Source organism: Heptranchias perlo, chromosome 24, assembly GCF_035084215.1.
Source record: "Heptranchias perlo isolate sHepPer1 chromosome 24, sHepPer1.hap1, whole genome shotgun sequence".
In the NCBI taxonomy this organism is placed as follows: Eukaryota; Metazoa; Chordata; class Chondrichthyes; order Hexanchiformes; family Hexanchidae; genus Heptranchias; species Heptranchias perlo.
Genome location: NC_090348.1, coordinates 36,555,648 through 36,578,639, shown reverse-complemented (window position 1 = coordinate 36,578,639; position 22,992 = coordinate 36,555,648). Strand labels below are relative to the sequence as shown.

Sequence of the window (22,992 nt, the reverse complement as noted above, 5' to 3'; positions counted from 1 at the left end):
CTCTGGGAGATAATTCTGAAATTTGACTCCATACTTAATACTGTGTTGACATTTAGGCACTTCTCAAGCAGGTGCTGAATCAGGGCATGAGTGCGTCATGAGTACACTTCCTTCACTCTTAGTGCTTTCCCGTTTATATGAGGCTGCTTGACCCAGCTTCTTCTTTTTGTCGCACTCTGCCTCACAGAAAAGGAAGTATGTGATCAGTTGATTCTGATGAGCTATTTGTTCCTATGAGACACCCTTATGAGGCTCGGCAATTTGATTGTCCCTCGATCTAACCCCCGCTGTTCGTTATGTTATCCAAAGGTCTGACGGTCAAGGTGTCCGAAATGTCTCCCTTCCTCCGTATTGGTTTCTCCAACTTTGACGGCGGTCCCTGCCAGCAGGCACAAGAACTTCAGAACCCTTACTGTGCTGTGATTGTAAAGGAGGCTGTGGAAACAGGTAAAGCATTTAACTTGTCAAATCTTCCACTAATATTTTACTTACACTCTTTGAAACAAAACATTATAATTACATTAGAATCAAACAGCGGTGTGTACTACAGATAATGTAATACTCCTCAAATATCTTAATTTGTTACAGCAGGCAAATAGTGTAGATAGCGATGTTTTACAATTTTGCTTCTTTGACATGCTTTCATCTCAGGTTAATTTGACTCGAGCTGCTGTTTATCATAGGGTTTTGTACAGCGCTGTTTATAATATTTAAGGAAGCTAATATTCTACAGGTGCCTCTTTCAGACTGGTACCTGCTTAAAGCAATGCAGAACCAGCAGACCTGAGCTGTCCTCTCCTGGTCAGGGGAAAGGGAGGTCTATGCGTGTGTGTTTCCTGTACATGCACAAAGCTCCACTCACCGGCATCCAAATGGAAGTCAATTTTTAATGCAGCAACTGGCAGTATTTTTAAACTTGGCTTCCCGATGGTGGTAGTTATACTGAAGCCTGTGAGAAACTGAAAAGGCTGTGAGATTAGCTGCAGAAAATGGTTTAACGCTGCCTGCTTAAAGTCGATTTGTGGATTTGACCTCAGTTTCACCGCACAAATTGTATCAATTGAAAAATTGAATCGCTTTACAATAACACAAGTTAAACATTATATAAATGGCCTGTAACAGAGCCACATATTACAGAAGGTGCAACAAAGATCGATGGCCGAGATAACTTTGGGGTGAAAATCACACTGTGCATATTAACACGTTCCTATAAAATTCCTTTCTCTGCTATTTTAACAAAGGCCTTGATCTACTTATCTTAAATGAGTTAATGCCTTCATTAAATTAATAGACTGAAGAATTTTGTACGGATGCATTTGTTATTAGTGTCACACAGCACAATTTGAACATGTTAATGTTGACTTGCAGCAAATGAATGCTGTCACTTTTTCACTCTCTTTTAAACTGAGGTAATGCTCACTGCCTCAACCAGTTTACATGGGATTTTTTTATTAAGCAAGCAACCAAGAAGTACTCTGTTTTTTTTTGAGGATTAAGCAAAGAGTAGCAGATGGGGGTTCAGATGACATCATATACTGGCGGAGCCCCAATTCTAGATTACCACTGTTTGAACTCACTCCCGAGTTATCTTTATTTATAACATATTATGTAAGGGCGATGCCACGATCCCAAACCATTAGTAGGGAGCCACGTTCACAGGGATCGCAGCTTGGACAAGCAAGGTTACAGTGTTATCAGCTATCTCCATACATGTGGATTCCACCCGGGAGCACAGAACCACTCCTTACGTTACAAAGGTTTAAAAATGTACAAAGTGTTTGTTTTCACAGATGTTCTAGCAGAGACTTAATAATCAGAGTTAGCTGAATAGTTTTGCCCAGAGTGGTTTTATTCAGCATTTAAATTGGTTGTGTGCTGACATTGGCTGTCACTGCAATTACTGAGACCACAGTGTGCATCATGACATTGGTTCATCATAATGCTCATACTGAAAAACAGATTGTAACAGTGTAAGTGTTCAGTATTCACAACATTCATAATGGGGGCGTGATTTTAACTCCCAAGATCGGGTGGGTTGGGGGCGGGTGGGAGTTGAAAATAGTTGTTTTTTCGTGCCGCAACCGCAAAATGTTCGGACTTTGCGTTCCCAGTGTGAAGCCTGTACTTTTCCTCGCCGATGTTAAACCCGGAAATAAAGCCGGGTTGCGGTCGCGACCCAAAAAACAACTATTTTCAACTCCCATCCGCCTCCAACCCACCCGTTCTTGGGGTTTAAAATCACCCTCAATATGTTGGTTGATTTCCTGTGGCATTGCTCACAGACAAGAATCTTTTAAAAAGTATCCTTCTTTGTCCGTAACTATCCCTCTGCTGTGTCCTGCTCTCCAATTATTTCTGACTCCCTCTTTCTATATCTTTCACCCTCTCTACCCTCTCTATATGCCCTCCCACACGCACTTTATTTCAGGGAGGTGATGGTGAGGGGAACGTTTCTTCTGGTCGCTATGTGTTAGTGACATCAAAAATAGAGCAGAGAGTTTCCTCTGATCGCTATTTCTAGCAAAAGCAGAAACTGATTCTTATAGAACACTTGCATGATTTTGCCAAAAAGAGCAAACATAGAAAATCTTTCTGTGTATACAATGTCACTAACACATTGTGACCAGAAGAAAGCTTTGCCTCTAGTTATCTGTGTATATCTCTGTTTGTCTCTGACTTTTTTTTTCATCCATTGTCTCTCTCTTTCTCAGAAAATCAGGCAACCATTCACCTTTAACTGAAGCAATGTGGTCTTGCTGTGATCTAGTTAGAGTTTTTGGACAAATATCAAGACCTATCTACAAATGTGACTTAACCTGATCTCATTCCTGGATATTTTCTCTACCAGTCATGATACCAACTGAATCATTGGGGAAGCTCGTACTTTTCTTTTAATTTTAATATTTACTTTTCAGTAGCAAAGAAATGTCCAGAGGCAAGGGTTAAAGATCCTTGCTCTCTTGTGTCGCCAAACTAGAACGGTCATCTGAACTACTGCCATCTCTTCCTCATCCCATGTCACCTGGCCGTTCTCTAGACATTAATTCAAATATTATTTTGAGGTGTTCCTTCCATTTGCCATTTTATATCAAAATACTCATACTAATTCAAATGACGACAACCATTAAACAGCTTCCTCTTCCTCTCATTGAATTCCCTCCCAGTTTATTACTGTGTAGGACACCACACACCAAGTGCTGCTGCCTACATTACAACAGTGACTACATTTCAAAAGTACACTCCAGTGCAGTACTGAGGGGAGTTCTCCTGGTGACCTGGCCAATATTTTCCCTCAACCATCAATAAAAACAGATTATCTGGTCATTATCACATTGCTGTTTGTGGGACCATGCTGTGTGCAAATTGATTGTTGCATTTCCTACATTACAATCGTGACTACACTTCAAAACTATTTGAATGGCTGTAAAGCACTTTGAGACGTCCTGAGGTCATGAAAGACGCTGTAGAAATCAAAGTCATTTTTTTTCCTTTCTTCCTTCCTTTCCTTTCTTTTCTTTCCCATGATGAAGATGCTAATTGGACAGTGAGAGAGGGCTAATTCCTGAGAAACTATATCCAATGATGCTGCTTTGAGGATCTAGAAATTGACTGGAAACCAGCATTTTCCTAGTTTCAGCAAGATTCAGCATTTATACTGACATGCATGTCATTTGTATTGGTGCTCCATTATTCAAGAAGGGGAGTAGGGAAAAACCGGGGAACTACAGGCCAGTGAGCCTAACATCAGTGGTAGGAAAATTATTGGAAAAAATTCTGAAGGACAAAATTAGTCTCCACTTGGAGAAGCAAGGATTAATCAGGGATAGTCAACATGGCTTTGTCAAGGGAAGATCATGTCTGACTAATTTGATTGAATTTTTTGAGGGGGTGACTAGGCGTGTGGATGAGGGTAACGCAGTGGATGTGGTATACATGGATTTCAGTAAGGCCTTCGATAAAGTCCCCCACAGGAGACTGGTCAAGAAGGTACGAGCCCATGGAATCCAGGGTGCCTTGGCACTTTGGATACAAAACTGGCTTAGTGGCAGAAGGCAGAGGGTGATGGTCGAAGGTTGTTTTTGTGACTGGAAGCCTGTGGCCAGTGGGGTACCACAGGGATCGGTGCTGGGTCCCTTGCTGTTTGTGGTCTACATTAATGACTTGGATATGAATGTAAAAGGTATGATCAGTAAGTTCGCTGATGATACAAAGATTGGTAGGGTGGTAAATAGTGAGGAGGATAGCCTCAGTCTGCAGGACGATATAGATGGGTTGGTCAGATGGGCGGATCAGTGGCAAATGGAATTTAACCTGGAAAAGTGCGAGGTGATGCACTTTGGAGGGACTAACAAGGCAAGGGAATACACAATGAATGGGAGGACCCTAGGCAAGACAGAGGGTCAGAGGGATCTTGGTGTGCAAGTTCACAGATCCCTGAAGGCGGCAGAACAGGTAGATAAGGTGGTAAAGAAGGCATATGGGATACTTGCCTTTATTAGCCGAGGCATAGAATATAAGAGCAAGGAGGTTATGATGGAGCTGTATAAAACACTGGTTAGGCCACAGCTGGAGTATTGTGTGCAGTTCTGGTCGCCACACTACAGGAAGGATGTGATCGCTTTGGAGAGGGTGCAGAGGAGATTCACCAGGATGTTACCAGGGCTGGAGCGCTTCAGCTATGAAGAGAGACTGGGAAGATTGGGTTTGTTTTCCTTGGAGCAGAGGAGGCTGAGGGGGGACATGATTGAGGTGTACAAAATTATGAGGGGCACAGATAGGATGGATACTAAGGAGCTTTTTCCCTTCGTTGAGGGTTCTATAACAAGGGGACATAGATTCAAGGTAAAAGGCGGGAGGTTTAGAGGGGATTTGAGAAAGAACTTTTTCACCCAGAGGGTGGTTGGAGTCTGGAACTCGCTGCCTGAGAGGGTTGTGGAGGCAGGAACCCTCACAACATTCAAGAAGCATTTGGATGAGCACTTGAAATGCCATAGCATACAAGGCTACGGACCAAATGCTGGAATATGGGATTAGAGTAGACAGGGCTGATGGCCGGCGCGGACGCGATGGGCCGAAGGGCCTCTATCCGTGCTGTATGACTCTATGACTCTAAGATTGCAAGTAACATTTTGAGGCAACAAAGTGCTAATCTCAAGTCTAGTATGTCTCTTGTAGATGTACATAGGCTACATTTTAAAACAACTGCTTGTTAAACCAGGTCGATTGATCAAGATATTCAAAGTAATGTGTCACGTAGGACATAAGGCACCTGTTAGTATCCATGATTAGCCATGTGGTGAGTTCCTAGACTTAGTTGCACCACCGGGAAGAAACACTATGAAAAGCGTACTTATCCCACAGAGGAAAGCAAGATTAAGCAAGGTTAGGCCAATCCTGGCCTCTCTATAATCTTCTAGCACTGCCACTGGGCTCAGACTAGGCTTTGTGCGCGCCATCTTGGTTTTGAAGGATGCGTGAAGCAGATCAGGGACAGATGTGAAAAAAATCATCTGATTTTATTTTAAGGGCTTGGGCCTATGTCATACCACCATTCTGATTCCGTTGAAATTCTTTGTTTAAAACACATGCAGCATGCGATTTTACACCATAACCTTGGTGAAATAAACTGGATAGCCCAGTGGTGAAGGATAGAGTACTAGAGCCTGGTCATCAGTTACATCCAAGCCTTTATTCACAGAGATCAACATTACCCACTCCACACCCTAAATGGGCTCGCCTATAAATGGATACGAGAGTCCCCAATTGATCCGCACCACCTGAATACAATTAACACTAATTGATATAAATCATAGGGGTACAATTAACACCTGGGGGGAATTTTAACCCCAACGGACGGGTGGGCTGGGGCCAGGTGGGAGGTTAAAATTACAGCTTTTTAGATTGTGACCGCAACCTGGCTCCAACGCACCCACTTGGGTTTAACATGGACGCGTTTGGATGCATGCGAGAATCGCACCGGCTGAGATCATGGGCCCGATTTTACCAGGGGTGCGGGTTCTCGGCGGGTAGGCGGGTGAAATTAGTGGGTTGCCCGCGCGATCGTAGCAGGCAACACACTAATTGGATCCACTTACCTGCTCCTCCGGGTTCCCCGCTGCTGATCTGTGCGTCGGGCGGGCTGCGCATGCGCAGTAAGATCTGTCAGCTGGAGGCGCTCTATTTAAAGGGGCAGTCCTCCACTGACAGATGCTGCCACAAACAGCAAAAATTACAGCATGGAGCAGCCCAGGGGGAAGGCTGCTCCCAGTTTAATGATGCCTCACCCCAGGTATCATTAGATGGGGTGAGGAGGAGGGGGAGGACAGAGATCTTCCCCCCGACGGGCGGGATGAAGCGGCCTGCCTCTGCCACCAAGAAGGCCTGGCTCGAGGTGGCAGAGGGGGTCACCTGCGCCACCAACATATCGCCCACCTGCATACAGTGCAGGAGGTGCTCCAATGACCTCAGTAGGTCAGCCACAGTGAGAACACGTAGTCTTTCCCCTACACTCCGTCTGCCACAACACTGCCCCCACTCCACACCTCCTTCGGCACCGCCAACACTACTCTGTCACATGACCCCTCATACCCACTCAAACCTCATCCTCATCTTACCTCCACCTACTCACCTCGCGAGTACTCACCCCGCCACTACCACGCAACCCAATCCTCATACAATCTCATGGCTCTATCCCATACTCACCCTCTCATGCATCTCTCACGGCCAGCCTCACTCAACCTGCCACCACCTGTGCTGCAGCCACAGGGCATGCATCACATATGTGCAGTAGGCAGCGTAAGGCAAACGTGTCGTGAGCATGAAGGGGATGCACAAGGGTGTTTGAGGGTTTGTCATGGTTCTTACTTCTATTGAATTAAAGAACAACTCACATCACACATTATATTGGCACCACTACTGCCATGTCTTCGCGAAACCTGTCCAGTTTGTGCAATAATGCCCGCTCCTGGGTATCCCTATGAGGACCCACCACTGATGCCACCCAGTGTGTCACTGCAGAGTGGGTGTAGGTGTATTTGCAGTGCTCTTCTGCGCAGACGACTGAGAGACATCGGGGATGTCCCCGGTTGCACCCTGGAAGGCTGTGGAGCAGAAGTTCGGGAGGGCAGTGGTGACTTTGACACCGACAGGTAGGAAGATGGTGCACGGGCCAGCCAGGAGCAGCTCGGCATGAAAGAGGCTGCAGATGTCCACGGCTACATGTCGACTGACTCTGAGCCTCCGTGTGCACTGCTGCTCAGAGAGGTCCAGGAGGCTGAGCCTCGGTCTGTGGAACCTGTGGCGAGGGTAGTGCCCTCTGCGACGCATCTCTCTCTGCGGTAGCCCTCCCTCCTGCTGTACAGGTGGATGTGTCACAGCACTCTGTTGTGGAGCTCCACGTGTCAGAGGTGGACGGCGTGGATGGCGAGGCTGGTGAGGCTGGTAAGGCTGTTCGCCCTCTGAGGAGGTCATGACTGCAGCTACGGCGGCCCCCATCCGCAAGATGTACATCTGAGGGGGTCCGCAAGGTAGGTACATGTCTCCGGACCCCGGGGTAAGTGTGCAGGTTGGTGACTTCGACCATCAGGAGGAGGGTGGTGGAGGCCAAACTTTGTCCCAAGTGACAGAGCGGCCTCCTGCAATGGCTGAGGGTCTGCCCCCCCCCCCAACCTGTCAATTGGACCTTTGCAGCTGCCACAGGCTGACGGCTGCAACACGTCCATTTCAACTGGGACTGTTTCCCCCAGTGTGTGAAACAGTCCCCTGTTTATCCAAAATCACACACAGTCCCTTAATCAGGTCAGTTAATGACCTGAACAACCAAAGTAAATACACTCAAGTGGCATCCCGCTGGCTTTAATTGCCTGCTGGATTCCCACCAGTGGGGGCTGTGCACGCACCCCCGCACATCAGCGCGGAACCTGGAAGTGGGCGGGATCGAGGCGCGATCCGGTCCCGCTCCGGGATTTCGCGATTTTCGGGGCCCCCCTGCCGAGAACGCACCCGATAGTGGGTGCTAAAATCGGGCCCCATGTCCCTAATTAGTGGCAGTGGGCGGGTATTTAGCGGGGCAATTAATGTCATTGAGAGACGTTAAGTAGCGTTTTTTTAATTGAATTTAACTGAGCTTTAAATTTAACGCCTCCAGAACGGGTTTCCCGGGGCTCATGAATCTCGCCAGGTAAAAGGAGGCGAGAATGGCTGGTTCATCAGGTAAGTGCCTTTACTACAGTGCTTGTGGGCCAGGAGGAGCAGGAGTGTTTCCTCTAGACACAACAAACTTACCTGTCTCGATTGGATCCCCGCGATCGACTAACCCCCCTCCCCGATCGCGAGTACTCACCTCCCCCCCACCCCATCCAATCCCAGAGGACACTGATCGCTCCCCGACCTCCCTCATCCAATTCCTGAGGGCACTGATCTCTCCCCTACCTCCCCCATCCAATTCCTGAGGACACTGATCTCCACCCCTCCTCCCCTATCCAATTCCTGAGGGCACTGATCTCTCCCCTACCTCCCCCATCCAATTCCTGAGGACACTGATCTCCACCCCTCCTCTCCCATCCAATTCCTGAGGACACTGATCTCTCCCCAACCTCTCCCATCCAATTCCTGAGGACACTGATCTCTCCCCGACCTCTCCCATCCAATTCCTGAGGACACTGATCTCTCCCCGACCTCTCCCATCCAACCCCTGAGGACACTGATCTCTCCCCGACCTCCTCCATCCAATTCCTGAGGACACTGATCTCTCCCCGACTTCTCCCATCCAATTCCTGAGGACACTGATCTCTCCCCAACCTCTCCCATCCAACCCCTGAGGACACTGATCTCTCCCCGACCTCTCCCATCCAATTCCTGAGGACACTGATCTCTCCCCGACCTCTCCCATCCAATTCCTGAGGACACTGATCTCTCCCCAACCTCTCCCATCCAACCCCTGAGGACACTGATCTCTCCCCGACCTCTCCCATCCAATTCCTGAGAACACTGATCTCTCCCCGACCTCTCCCATCCAATTCCTGAGGACACTGATCTCTCCCCGACCTCTCCCATCCAACCCCTGAGGACACTGATCTCTCCCCGACCTCCTCCATCCAATTCCTGAGGACACTGATCTCTCCCCGACTTCTCCCATCCAATTCCTGAGGACACTGATCTCTCCCCAACCTCTCCCATCCAACCCCTGAGGACACTGATCTCTCCCCGACCTCTCCCATCCAATTCCTGAGGACACTGATCTCTCCCCGACCTCTCCCATCCAATTCCTGAGAACACTGATCTCTCCCCGACCTCTCCCATCCAATTCCTGAGAACACTGATCACTCCATGGTTGCTTTACCACCTGTCAATCAGGCTGGCAGCCAGGCACGAAACCCAGAAGTAAAATTTTAATCATTCAATAAGGTCACTTTACTTCTGGGTTTCGCGCCTGAAAATCTTTCCCTTTACTCTCTTCCTGGCTCCAAGTCAAAATCATGCCCAGGGAACAACATATAATTCAAATGTCTATTTATTTTGTAAAAAGTCCGTCAATGGAAGGAAATGTCTAAACAAAGCTTCAATGTAGCAGTTATTATCATTAATTAGGCAGGAATTTTGTCACAGTGTAATTATTATTTTGAATGTTGCACCGTACTGCCTCTGTCCTAATGAAGACCGTGTAGTTTGATTGGCGCCTCTGCCACTGATCTCAATTTCCACCCCCACCACCACCAGCGTACTGAGCCTTCAGTATGTATTATCTACAGGATGCACTGAGCAACTCACCAAGATTACTTCAACAGCCTGTCCCTCCCCTGCAACCTCTACCATCAAGAAGGGAAAGAGCAGCAACATCTTAGGAACACCATCACCAAGCTCCTCTCCAAGCCCCACAGTGTTCTGACTTAGACATATATGTCCATTTCTTCTTTGTCTCTGGGTCAAAAATCCTAGTATTTCCTACCTGAGGTCATCTTGGGAGCACCACTGGCCAAGGATGGCAGCAGTTCAAGAAGGTGGTCAACCATTACCTTCTCAGGGCAAGTAGGTTTGAAAATAAATGCAACCTTTGACATGTCACCCATATCCCAAGAAGGAAAGTTCCTGCAGGGACATTGTGAACAAGTTTGAGCAGATGCATCATGACAAAATATTTTTCTCTGTTCATTAATACAAAATATGATTCTGCATTTTTGTAGTGTCTCTGGAGTGAGTAGGGGAGATTTTAACTTGAGGCACAAACGGGCGGTCAGGGGATGAAGCATTACGGCTGCTCAACCGTTGTTACTGTTTTGAGACTCCAAGCCATTTTAAGGCGCAACCTTATTTACCTGCAGCCAGCAAGCTGCAGGTGCCAAATGGGCACCCCGCTGCTGTTTGCCAGTTGAGGATGGTGGGAAATTGGCCAGCTCCCACGCTGAGCCAGTCAGAGCCTGCTGTGTGTGTGGCCTGTGCAATGCCTCTCCCATTATTAGGTGGGGGGGGCGATAATGGGAGAAGCATTGCACAGGCCAGCAGCGGGCCAGAGTTTTTTTGTAGGCCCAAGAGCAACACTCCGGCTCCTCCTGGCCCCACACAAATAAAAGCTTAAAAGAAACTTCGGCTGTTTTCTGTGCGGCCTCCAGCAGTCTCTTTAAGGATCGTTGGTTAGGCCACTCAGCACCTAGTACAAATGGGCAAAGAGGACACGGTGCACGCCCTGCCCATTTGTACCTCAGAATTTCAGTCAGGGTCCTATGTACTTCATAAGATACTGATTTGCATACTACAAGTGGCCTCCTGTCTGAAACAGGTGGGCTCTCCAGCCGTCCATTTCTCGACCCTGCCCAAGATGGCGGTGGCCAGAGTGTCAGGGCAAAAGAGGCAGTACGTGATCCAGCGCCATTTTCAGACCGAGTTTATGCTAGCGGAGGCGCTTAAAATGGGCCTCGTGTATTTCCAGGTGTAAAGTCTAAACGCTAGGTTAGTAAATGCAATTTCTTCTCGTCAATCATTTGCTCAGGGATAGATTTGTTTTTAGAAGCCTTCAAGATCGCACAGGGCCTGATAAAGTCCTATAATATCAGCATTTATCATGACAAAAAATTCTTGGTTACCACAAATGCTGATTGGAGCCCTCGTTGAGATGTTCAAGTGACAGATTATACTTTGCAAAAGAGCAAAAAGGGATAAGATGCCATTGATGATTATCTTAAAGATCTCGTCAGAAAGCCAACTTATATATTTATTAAAAGACGCTGAGGCATTGTAATAATGGTGACTGAAAATAGGAAAGTGTCATTGGAAAACATAAAACAAGAAAAGGAATTTGCAGTGAATGAACTAAGGCAATTTGGCCCATTAAGCCTGCTCGTTCCTCAGACTTGGCACCATCTACCCTACAATATTCACCCATCCTGCATCTCTGCTATTTAGGACGTGTTGCTAGTGGAACATTATTTTGGCCGGATGGTCTACCATTTAGTGGGCTGTCAGTTTTTTTTTAATAAACTGGGCAACAAAGGTCAGGTTTTTTGAACATGTGGTCCAGTTTTCCTCTGGTTTTATAGAAATGACATAACTACATAAATGCAGCTTTCTTGCTTAGCTGAGCTGAATCATTTTTTTTTATTTCCAGCCAATACTCAATTTGGCCGCAGAGTGGACATATTAAAGCAGTATGGTGTTTCATTTTCCTACTCCTTTGCTGTGGGCTCAGTGAAAAAGGTGGTCCAATTGGGACCCAGGTACATCCTATATTGGTCTGGTGGAGAAAATTTTAATATCTTCGAAACAAAACACAAATTCAAATTTTGATCAAGCTTCCAAGTTTAAAAAATGACTATTTTATTTAACATGCATTTTATGGTTGACCAAAGTTGTACGATTTGATATTTTGGAATTTTACCTCCTTTTAGGGGAGAGCAGAAAACTACAGAACTTTCTCTTGGGAGATTGAAGGGTTTAAGTTGCTGTTACTGGTATTGTAACAAGTTTCTCATTGTGCTATTTTAATGCTTTTGTTAATTTTTAAGTGGGTTAAAATAGCAGACAGAGAAATGTTACACAAATGCTGGGAAACATTCATCCAAATACCAGTGTAAGTAAATTCGACCCATATCACAGATGGTGCCTAAATTTTGGTAAATTAAGATGCTAAATTTAATGTGTGTTCAGCAGCGGCAGAGTTAACTAGGGTCTCCTGAAGACACATTCCTAGCACGCCTTCATTGCCCTGCCCATTGCCCCACCCCCTATCCAGTCAACGTCTGCATTTGTATTTGGCAAAAAGCTGAAGTCTTATATTTAGCCCTGGCCTGCTGCCCTCAACAGACCACATACCCCCCTCCAACTTTCATAATGAAGAAAGAGACTTATGTCAGTATTTCATCATCCCCTGCCTATCTTTATAAATACCTGAGAATGTATAGGCGTAGAGCCTGATTGATTCTTTTTTCCTCTTATTATGTGATTTTTTAAGGGTGAAGCTCCCTTTGTTTTTCTCAATATTTCCCATCCAACACACCAGCAACAACTTGCATTTATAAAACGCCTTTAACGTAGTAAAACGTCCCAAGGCGCTTCACGGGAGCGTAATGGGACAAGATTTGACACCGAACCACATAAGGAAATATTAGGTAATCAAAAGCTTGGTCAAAAAGGTAGGTTTTAAGGACTGCCTTAAAGGAGGAGAGAGGTAGAGAGGCGGGAAGGTGTAGGGAGGGAATTCCAGAGCTTAGGGCCCAGGCAGCTGAAGGCATGGCCTCCAATGGTGGAGCGTAGAAAATTGGGGATGCGCAAGAGTCCAGAATTGGAGGAATGCAGAGATCTCGGAGAAAACAAATCGGCAAGCAGGCATCCTAATCCCAGGCTTCTCTGCCACTGAGCATTTCCTCTTAACATTGCAGATGAACTCAGCGGTGCAGGGATCCCCTGCGTAAGAGTAAACTTGTCTTTCTGTGCTCCATGCCACCACGCACAATGTGTTGTGCCACCGCCCTGCCCACTTAAACTTTTCCCATTCTAATTATTTCCTATCCTCTCTCAAAGTGCCGACTCGTGCGGGGTAAAATTCTGTCGGTGCTGCCTGCCCTTAGGTCCATCACCCAGGAGGCCATTCTTCATCTGAGAACCAGTGAATGTCAGCTTGCTAATCAACCAAGGAGGGCATCACAACCAAGCCCAGAATTGTCCTCCTCCAACATCCGTACACACACTTTCCAGGAGCGGACACTTGAGCGGGAACCCGGGCTAATTCTTTTGTTCCCCTTCCCTACTCCTGGGCTTTTTAAGCCAACAAGAGGAGTCCATCAATACCCCGGCTGAGATTACTTTACAGTGCAGCTCAAGATCAGACTTTGGCCCTTTCTTTTATAAAATGTGACATTTTGACGAATCATCAAGTACCAACTTCCACAATTTGATGAGGAGTTCCTGCTTTTAGACGGATTGAACAGTGACTTTTGTTCCATTTATGTTATTTTGTTTGGTGCTAAAAATGGCCCTTCTGCCTATTCCTGTGGTGAACATTTTCTAAGAGTGTAGCCACAGGATGCTTGCTTTTCTGGAATGACTTATAGGATGTGTGATAAAAGTGACAGCGACAACTCCATATGTGCTGAGGAAACAAGTTCTTGTAGCTGTCAACTGCCAGAATCGTTCTTCCTTCCAATGCAAACTCAAAGCAGCTGTCTAAGTGGATTCATTACTTGCCTTGTGGTTAAAATAGGATATATGCTGAAACAGAGAGTTTATGTGTACTGGATATAAAATTTCCCAGTAATCCACTGCAAAATAATTCTCGGTAAACCTGCAGTAATAATGCCAGAATCATTAATCCCCTTTGTGTGAATATCGGCATGTTATCAGCACTCACAGCTGACAGACCAGCCTGACAGCACAGACACAGAAAAAAAGTTCAATATAACATTGAAACAATTCTCTCGGAGAAATACAACCAGCTTATATAATATCTTAAGGTTCAAATGGCAGCTGTACATTGAGCTTCTGTCATAAACAACAAGATAATTGGATGGGGCTGATAGATGGACTAATGGTCCTCTCTAGCCCAAAATACGTTACTAGGGCACTGTAATTACACTATGGGATGTCAGCCTATGAATGCTTATCATGCTTGTGTGAAATTCCTCTCTATCCTATTTAGCAGAGGAGTTCATCGATTAGTACCTCCACTAAAATAAGTGGGGAATTTCAGATGAATGGATTAAGCAATCGGATGTTATTATTCCACTTCATTGTAACTTCAGGCCGTATGTTAATATGCAGTATGTTAATATGCAGTATGTTAATATGCAGTATGTTAATAGTACCGATCTGTAGGGTGATACAGGCCATCGGAAGGCCAACATCTGGTGCAACGTCGAGAGGATACAGGTTTAATTCCCCCTCCAGTACACTGCTGTTTTCTAGATCTCAACCAAATTGCTGTGGGGAGGTGCCTGGCCTCAGCACTTTTCCAATGGACAAGGGAATACTGGGGAGTCCGGCTTTATTGGGCTGCCGTTGAATGATTCCTACTGATCAATTGAAGAATGATATTGGTGGAGGTCTAGGACTAGTCACCGACCCACTCTCTGAGATGAGGAAGGTGTGTAGCCTGTAACGTGGAGGAAAACAAATGAGAGGGTCTTCATACTCCCCAAAGCCTTTCCACCTGTCTGTGGGGTGAAGATGGAAAGGCATTGGGGTCACACTCCTGACTCCTCACAAGTCAGGAGTGTGATGGAATACTCTCCACTTGCCTGGATGAGCGCAGCTCCAACAACACTCAAGAAGTTCGACACCATCCAGGGCAAAGCAGCCCGCTTGATTGGCACCCCATCCACCACCCTTCACCATTGGCACACCGTGGCTGCAGTGTGTACCATCTATAGGATGCACTGCAGCAACTTGCTAAGGCTTCTTCGACAGCACCTCCCAAACCCGTGACCTCTACCACCTAGAAGGACAAGAGCAGCAGGCACATGGGAAGAACTCCACCTGCACGTTCCCCTACAAGTCACACACCATCCCGACTTGGAAATATATCACCGATCCTTCAACGTCGCTGGGTCAAAATCCTGGAACTCTCTACCTAACAGCACTGTGGGAGAACCTTCACCCCACAGACTGCAGCGGTTCAAGAAGGCGGCTCACCACCACCTTCTCAAGGGCAATTAGGGATGCGCAATAAATGCCAACCTCGCCAGCGACGCCCACATCCCATGAACTAATTAAAAGAAATACTGTCAAAACAAAGTGCGTACATAAGAATAGATTATCATCAGTTTCTATTTGAAACTGTATCAGGTGGTGAGTAGCCAATCTGGGACTGCGCTATCCCCCTTTAAAACTCAGAGGGAAGTGTCATGTCTGAGATGGTTCCTGGTTACAGAGGGTATTGGCGGCATTTAGGGACCAAGCCATGATGCCTGCCTTCTTGGCTGCAAAAGGAGGAGATAAATTGGTAGAAGAAGGTTGGAAAGTACCCATATAAAATGAAAGTTGGTTACAAACATCTATCCATTATTCTGTGTGTGGTCTTTTACTTGAGAATCCCTCACTCTTGTTGATTCACTTTGTACCTGGTGCCTCACTCACTCTAACACATATGAATACCTCAACAGAAAAAGGGCAGATCTTCATGCAAAAGAAGCCCACCATGTACCCACCTTGGAACAGCACCTTTGATGCACATATCAACAAGGGCCGAGTCATGCACATCGTCATCAAGGACAAAACTGTAGAGTTAATATCAGAAACCACGGTGGAACTGAATTCCCTCGCAGAGAAATGTAAACGCAATCAAGGAAAAGCAGACATCTGGGTAAAATTTTAATATTTAATTTATTGGCAGTGCATAAATCCTTTAGATGAGACATTAAAACGAGGACCTAGCGGCCTGTTCAGATGATGCTAAAAACTGTAACGGGAAAACAATAGGGATGGTGTACTGGAAGGATGGGTCAAATGGACGCCATACTCTTCTTTATTGAAACCAATCTAATCTAATCCAATCAAATTAAGTGTATTAAAACTCTTGTCAGTCTACTGTGACTCCAAGTATAAGTACATAGTTTGGAAGTTTAAATCTAAAACCACTGTCTTCAGGTTTGAGAGTAGGAGGGGAGAAGAAGTGGAAGAGCAGAAATTACAATCAACAATGTTCTCATTGAATGCTTAATGCACTCGTATGAAGTTTCACTCTGGGCTATTTTATCATAGGCATTAATCCATTTAAAATAAAATACATGTGCTCTAAACTTCCATACGAGAACAGTGTTGAACAAAAAAATAACTGCTAAAGTGAAGACTAGGAAGATCCCAGGTTTGATTCCCAATCTTTACTGATTTAACTTTTCTCAGCCAAGACACTAGGGGCACTGTAATTGTCTCCAGAGCCTCAGTGTCAGTGCTTCTAACCACTGCCCAGTGATCCTGCTGGATATACACCTGTGCAGACTTCAGGTGAGGACAAAAGTAATGTTCTCTGTGGTCAAATAGCCTGCCAATACTTGCCGTCTTGGCTCACACAAGTTGAATGGCCATTTGGCAAGGCAGTGGAGGGCAACTGATACCCAAGCTAAAGCTTTCAGGAGAGGAGGGAAGGGAAAGGGGAAAACATTGGAAGAAAATTGCATGCGATTGTTGCAATAACTTGTTTGACTCTTTGGTAGATCTTTAGGTTATTTTCTTGGCTCACTTAGGTCTTCATGTACAATTCCTGTGTGAAGAGGGAAGGTAGGCCACTATGAGGTGCGTAATAATGCCAGGAGTTGACACTGCTCACTCTCCATAAAGAATTGCCAATGTTCTCTCCTTCCTTTCCCGCTCTTCCAGTTCATCATTCTTCATGTGTGAGTCTAGGAGTGAATGGCAACCACGTCATGTGCCTCCTGAAAATGGCTCAGCATGTTTGAGAAACTTATCATACTGGGAATCAGATGTTTATCACTCTAACACTATATCATGTATCAATTCATGACATCATTGAGTGGAGTAGTTTAACCAACAAGAGGCCATATACATTCTGGCAAAAGAGTAAAACATACGGATAAAGAAATTGAATGTTTATGCATTGGATTGAATAAGCTGGAATCCCAAATACTCTATTAACTCAGGAATTCAGCCCTGTTTAATTCAGTTTAGTTTAATTTAATTATCAGAATATAGTGGAACTACATGTGGAAATCAGCAAAACCTAGATAACTACCACAAAGAAGCTCTATTAACAGTTAGACGACTTTACCTTTTTCAGTCTTGATGTTCTTAGCAGATGGTAGATTTGTGTCACAGAAAGCAAAAATGTTCAGTGGGAGTGAAGATTTTAATCGCGACAGTGGGAACCTGATTCATTTGGAAGAGTCTTTACTTCTTTACAATAAGAAATGAAAAACAAACAAGGCCCCAAGTAGTGAACATCTTGGTAGAACATCTATTCATGATATATCATTCAGTACGGTGCTGGTGTTAGTCAGAGTCCTAAAGACTGACCAACATCTGAATCAGCCAGTTATGGGGGGAGGGGGAGGTTTGAGTGTGGCCTAGGTTTTCAGTCAGAATTGGCCGTGACTGGGATGTTTTGGTGGCACTGGCAGAGTAGTGCTTGCTTCCTAAGCAGATGAATGTGGATTTTCAATCCCAGTTCTGCCTGTCAGTTGGTACAGTCTGGCACTGCTAGAAATTAGTTTATTTGATTCTTGCTAGACAGAGCAGTACACTATAATGGAAGATCTATCTCAAGGCAAAGGGAAGAAAAGAAAAAGCTGATTAATTCCATTCCATGTACCTTGGAGAAAGGAAGAGAGAAAATGAGGCTAAAGATTTAATGATAGACTTACAAATGTCTATATCCACTGCCTTCAATTGCTACACTTTTCCCTACGTTCTTCGTGTTTGTGTGGGCTGTGGGTGTGCTGCCAACCCTTCCTCTTTGTTAGTTTACTGATTCCTGAAATTAATACCTGGAAGTTAAAACTTGGAGAGAACATACACAATATCTTTTTAATTGTAAAAGTCCATGATATGTATTCTCATTACCTGCTGCAGCATAATGCATTCCAATACAGTCTGCATGTTGGCCTTTCTGTCTTTGAAAGAAACTTTTAGTTGCTGCAGGGCTTTTTAAGAATTTGATGTCATTGTATCATAAATTGCATCTTTGCACAGCTCTTTTTATAAACCAACATGCAGGTGACAGTACCAGAAAGCCTTGTTCCTTTAAATCATTAAAAGCCAACTATTCCTTTTTTTCTCTAATCAGACCAAATGTTTGCTGGGAAGAAGACAGTTAAAGGAAATTTAGGTACTTTAACAGCTAAGAATTCATCTCTCTTTCCCTACTCCCACAAAGAACTCTGACATTCTAAAATCCGAAGAGATATGTAAAAATCTCATATTATTTTAGTCCTTTAATTGTCTTTTTTCCTCACGTTCATTCTTCCATTTCTCTTAAAAACAGCTAGATTTAAAGCCCCAGGGCCGAATGCTAATGAACGTGAAGTACTTTCTTGAACAAAGTGGTAAGTAGCTGATCAAATCATTCGTGATAATTATTTGAGGTCTGTGGTAATATTTAATACCATGTCCTGGAACAATAGGAGATTTCAGTGTTTACTATTTTCACTCTAAATATTATTATTATTGATTCCCTATTAGGTCAGATTTATAAAAATTCATGATGGAATTCAGCTATTGGGTAATGTTCCCCAGTATGTTTTGACCCTTGAAATTACATTTTTGATTCATTGGAGGATCACTTCACAAGGATAATCCTTGGCCCCCCTTTTTTATTATTTATTATTGTTTCCCAACTTAACCACGCCCCCTCTATGCCATAACTACATTAATAAATGGACAGGCTTTGGACCTGCACCCAGGCCTTAGGTACACTCCAACCTAAAGGGTGAATGCACACCCAGGAGCTGAAAGTAAAAGATGTAACTAAATTTGCTGGAGATTCATAGGCTGATTTAAGCTTTGGATTGTCACTAAGCCTTCATTTATCAACAACAATAACTTGCATTTGTAAAGTACCTTTAACGTAGTAAAACATCCCAAAGCACTTCCCAGGAGCGTTATCAAACAAAATTTGACACCGAGCCACGTAAGGATAGGTGGTCAAAGCTTGGTCAAAGAGGTAGGTTTTAAGGAGCATCTTAAAGGAGGACAATGAGGTAGAGAGGCAGAGAGGATTAGGGAGGTAATTCCAGACCTTAGGGCCTAGGCTGCTGATATCAAGGATCAGCTTGGTATCCTGTTTATATCAGTAAGCTAAGTACAATAATGAGATAAGTGAGATATATTCAAATATACAGTAATTGTTCAGAAATGAAGGTGTTACTTTCAAAAATAAATTGAGTTCAAACTCTTCTGTGCAAAATGAGAACTACAAGAGCCATGCAAGTAGACTGAGGGGATGGCCAACTTCCTTCCCTGTGAGGAAGCAGACTCATTTCTACTTGGCACCTCCCTTTAGTGGCTCAGACCCTGAATTTGATACATGAGGCATCATGAAACTGAATCCCCTTCCTGCACTCTGGCATAGTACATCAGCATATCATGTTACCATGTTCTCATGAGTCATTATCCTTTAAATAATTGAAAACTCCCCCAGAGCAATTTTACCTAGAGATAACCATCACAGTAAAATACAACTGAAGTATTTCAAAACAGCCTTAGATTTTGCAGGAGTGGTTATATGTAGGGACACAGGTCAGTCATTTAGCCCATTCTCTTCGCCTTGGCAGCTCTGACTCATTTGGTCCCAGTTTCTTACTCTCATTTTCCTTTAAAACATTTACGTCCCAAATAAGCATCTGGGGTGGAAATTCATTTCAACCTGTTTTCGGGCTTGAACTAGGCCTGAAGCCAGAGGCCCCAGGGCTCACCCAAAATTGGGCCTCAGGTCTTATCTGCATATTGTCGGCGAGCTGCGTAATGCCAATTGGGCGTCCAGAGGCGACTCTGTTTCCACAAGGTTGAAGTTGGGCTGGCTGCCTCCTTGGTAGTGGCCCTCAGATAGGTCCTGGCAGGGAGGAGAGCTGATCAGGAGGGAGGGGTAAAAAAGAACTTAACTTTTTGATAGCAGCCTCCAGTGGCCTCAAACAGGCTTTAGGCCCCCTATTTGTATATGCAAAGGGCCTAACATCTGTTTCAGGCACGGGCTCTTGACGCCTATATTGGAGCCTTTACTAATATGGCAGGTGGCGCACTTCTGGCACTGGATGTGCGGGCACACATCACCCGCCACATTGGACACTTAGGCACCCATTTTACAGGCAAAAAATGGGCGCAGCATCAACAAATTTCTAGGCCTCTGTCTCTCTTTTGAGCACCCCAATCGTTTATAAACCTATGAGCTTATGAGTGGATTTCACATTCACACAGCCCGTTGTGTGCAGTTCTGCATTCAATTTTCACCAGCTTAGTTCCAAATTTAAGATTACTTCCCCTTGTTCTGAATTTCCCTACAAGAGGAAGGAGCGTCCTGCCTGAATAAAATAGAATCTTACAGGCAGGAAGGTCTCAGATTCAATCCCTGATGTCCTGACAAGAGGGAAGTGAAAGTGATCTAAACAAGAACAAGAACCTAATTTCAAAAGCAGGTTGGATAGGCCAGGTGACCTTTTTCCTTTCCTCTTCTTTTTGTGTTTATTTACAGTGTGACTCTAGAGAGCCAGAGTGTTTGAAGAATTTACTTTGACATGGAACCATATTTCCCCATTACTCCACTGGTTTTCCCCACACCCAGTTTTGAAGAAAGAGGTATAAGTTTAATTTTATGGGGTCTATTTTCAGTTAACACTCCCATAGGATGGAAGGCAAGGCCTCACCTGCCCAAAGGAAACGGTCAGAGATCTGAACTATTTTCATGGTCGGGCCTCATTCGTATTTTGTCGGCCAGCTGCTCTTGCTTTTGGAACTGCTCATTGATTAGAAGAGGTGGGAAATCTGGCAGCTCTACTGTGGAGCCCAGCTGCTGCAGGAAATGCTACTACTGACCCCACAAAAATCATTTGAAAACCTTTCTGGCAACGTTTTTTTTTAGCATCTTGCAGTGGTGCCTGCTAGGCCATTCAACGCCTACTACCCATTGGTTCTTTAATGGCATCCTATTAACACCCGTGATACGCTCCTCCTGCACTATGTGGGAAGTCATGGACACTACAGGTGTCCCTGGCGACCATGTGTGCAAGAAGTGTGTCCAGCTGCAGCTACTGGCTAACCACATTTCGGAGCTGGAGCTGTGGGTGGATTCACTGTGGAGCATCCGCGATGCTGAGATTATCGTGGATAGCACGTTCAGTGAGGTGGTCACAACACAGGTAAAGATTATACAGGAAGAAGTGAAATGGGTGACTGCCAGGCAGAGTAAAAGGACTAGGCAGGGAGAGCAGGAGTCCCCTGGGGCCATCTCCCTCTCAAACAGATATACCACTTTGGATACTGTTGGGGGAGATGGCTTATCAGGCGAAAGCAGCAAGAGCCAAGTTTGTGGCACCACGGGTGGCTCTGCTGCACAGGAGGGGAGGAAGAAGAGTGGCAGGGCTATATTGATAGGGGATTCAATTGTAAGGGGAACAGATAGGCATTTCTGCGGCCGTAAACGTGACTCCAGGATGGTATGTTGTCTCCCTGGTGCTAGGGTCAAGGATGTCACGGAGCGGCTGCAGGGCATTCTGGAGAGAGAGGGTGAACAGCCTGTAGTCGTGGTCCATATCGGTACCAACGACATAGGTTAAAAAAGGGATGAGATCCTGCAAGGTGAATTTAAGGAGTTAGGAGATAAATTAAAAAGCAGGACCTGAAAGGTAGTTTTTTTTTATTCGTTCATGGGATGTAAGCGTCGCTGACGAGGCCAGCATTTATTGTCCATCCCTAATTGCCCTTGAGAAGGTGGTGGTGAGCTGCCTTCTTGAACTGCTGCAGTCCGTGTGGTGAAGGTTCTTCCACAGTGCTGTTAGGAAGGGAGTTCCAGGATTTTGACCCAGCGATGATGAAGGAATGGCGATATATTTCCAAGTCAAGATGGTGTGTGACTTGGAAGGGAACGTGCAGGTGGTGTTGTTCCCATGTGCCTGCTGCTCTTGTCCTTCTCATTGGTAGAGGTCGTGGGTTTGGGAGGTGCTGTCGAAGTAGCCTTGGCGAATTGCTGCAGTGCATCCTGTGGATGGTACACACTGCAGCCACTGTGCGCCGGTGGTGAAGGGAGTGAATGTTTAGAGTGGTGGATGGGGTGCCAATCAAGCGGGCTGCTTTGTCCTGGATGGTGATCTCAGGATTACTACCAGTGCCAAGTGCGAGTGAGTATAGGAGCAGGAGAATAGACCAGATGAATGCGTGGCTGCAGGGATGGTGTAGGAGGGAGGGATTTAGATTCCTGGGACATTGGACCGGTTCTGGGGAAGGTGGGACCTGTACAAGTGGGATGGGTTACACACGAGCAGGACCGGGACCAATGTCCTCGTGGGGGTGTTTGCTAGTGCTGTTGGGGAAGGTTTAAAATAGAATGGCAGGGGGATGGGAACCTGAGCAGGGAGACAGAGGAGGGGGAAACAAGGATGGAAACAAAAGACAGAAAGGGAAGAAGCAATAATGGAAGGCAGAGAAAACAAGGGCAAAAAACAAATAAGGCCATCGTGCAAAATAAAACCAAGATGACTAGCAATCTTGAAAAGACAAGTCTAAAGGCATTGTGTCTTAATGTGCGGAGCATTCGCAATATGCTAGATGAATTAACAGCGCAGATAGATATTAACAGTTATGATATAATTGCGATTACAGAGACATGGCTGCAGGGTGACCAAGGATGTGAACTGAACATCCAGGGATATTCAATATTTAGGAAGGACAGGCAAAAAGGGAAAGGAGGTGGGGTAGCGTTGTTAGTAAAGGAGGAAATCAATGCAATAGTGAGGAAGGATATTGGCTCGGAAAATCACTATGTGGAATTTGTATGGGTGGAGCTAAGAAACACCAAGGGGCAGAAAACATTGGTGGGGGTTATCTATAGGCCCCCAAACAGTAGTG

At 45.3% G+C, this 22,992-nt stretch overlaps 1 protein-coding gene across 3 annotated transcripts in view; it reads left to right on the top strand.

Moving 5' to 3' along the window:
- The window catches only part of prkcq (protein kinase C, theta), a 108,702-nt gene that overhangs the window by 33,178 nt on the left and 52,532 nt on the right, over positions 1-22,992 (top strand). The window contains exons 1-4 of one of the 3 annotated variants that reach the window (XM_068005102.1): positions 182-195; positions 310-447; positions 15,588-15,787; positions 18,422-18,482. In XM_068005102.1, the coding sequence (XP_067861203.1) occupies positions 333-447; positions 15,588-15,787; positions 18,422-18,482 (376 nt within the window). In that variant the 5' untranslated portion in view covers positions 182-195; positions 310-332. Of the gene's footprint in view, positions 1-181; positions 196-296; positions 448-15,587; positions 15,788-18,421; positions 18,483-22,992 lie in introns of those variants that run through there. The other 2 variants (XM_068005101.1, XM_068005100.1) reach the window with 2 other exon arrangements.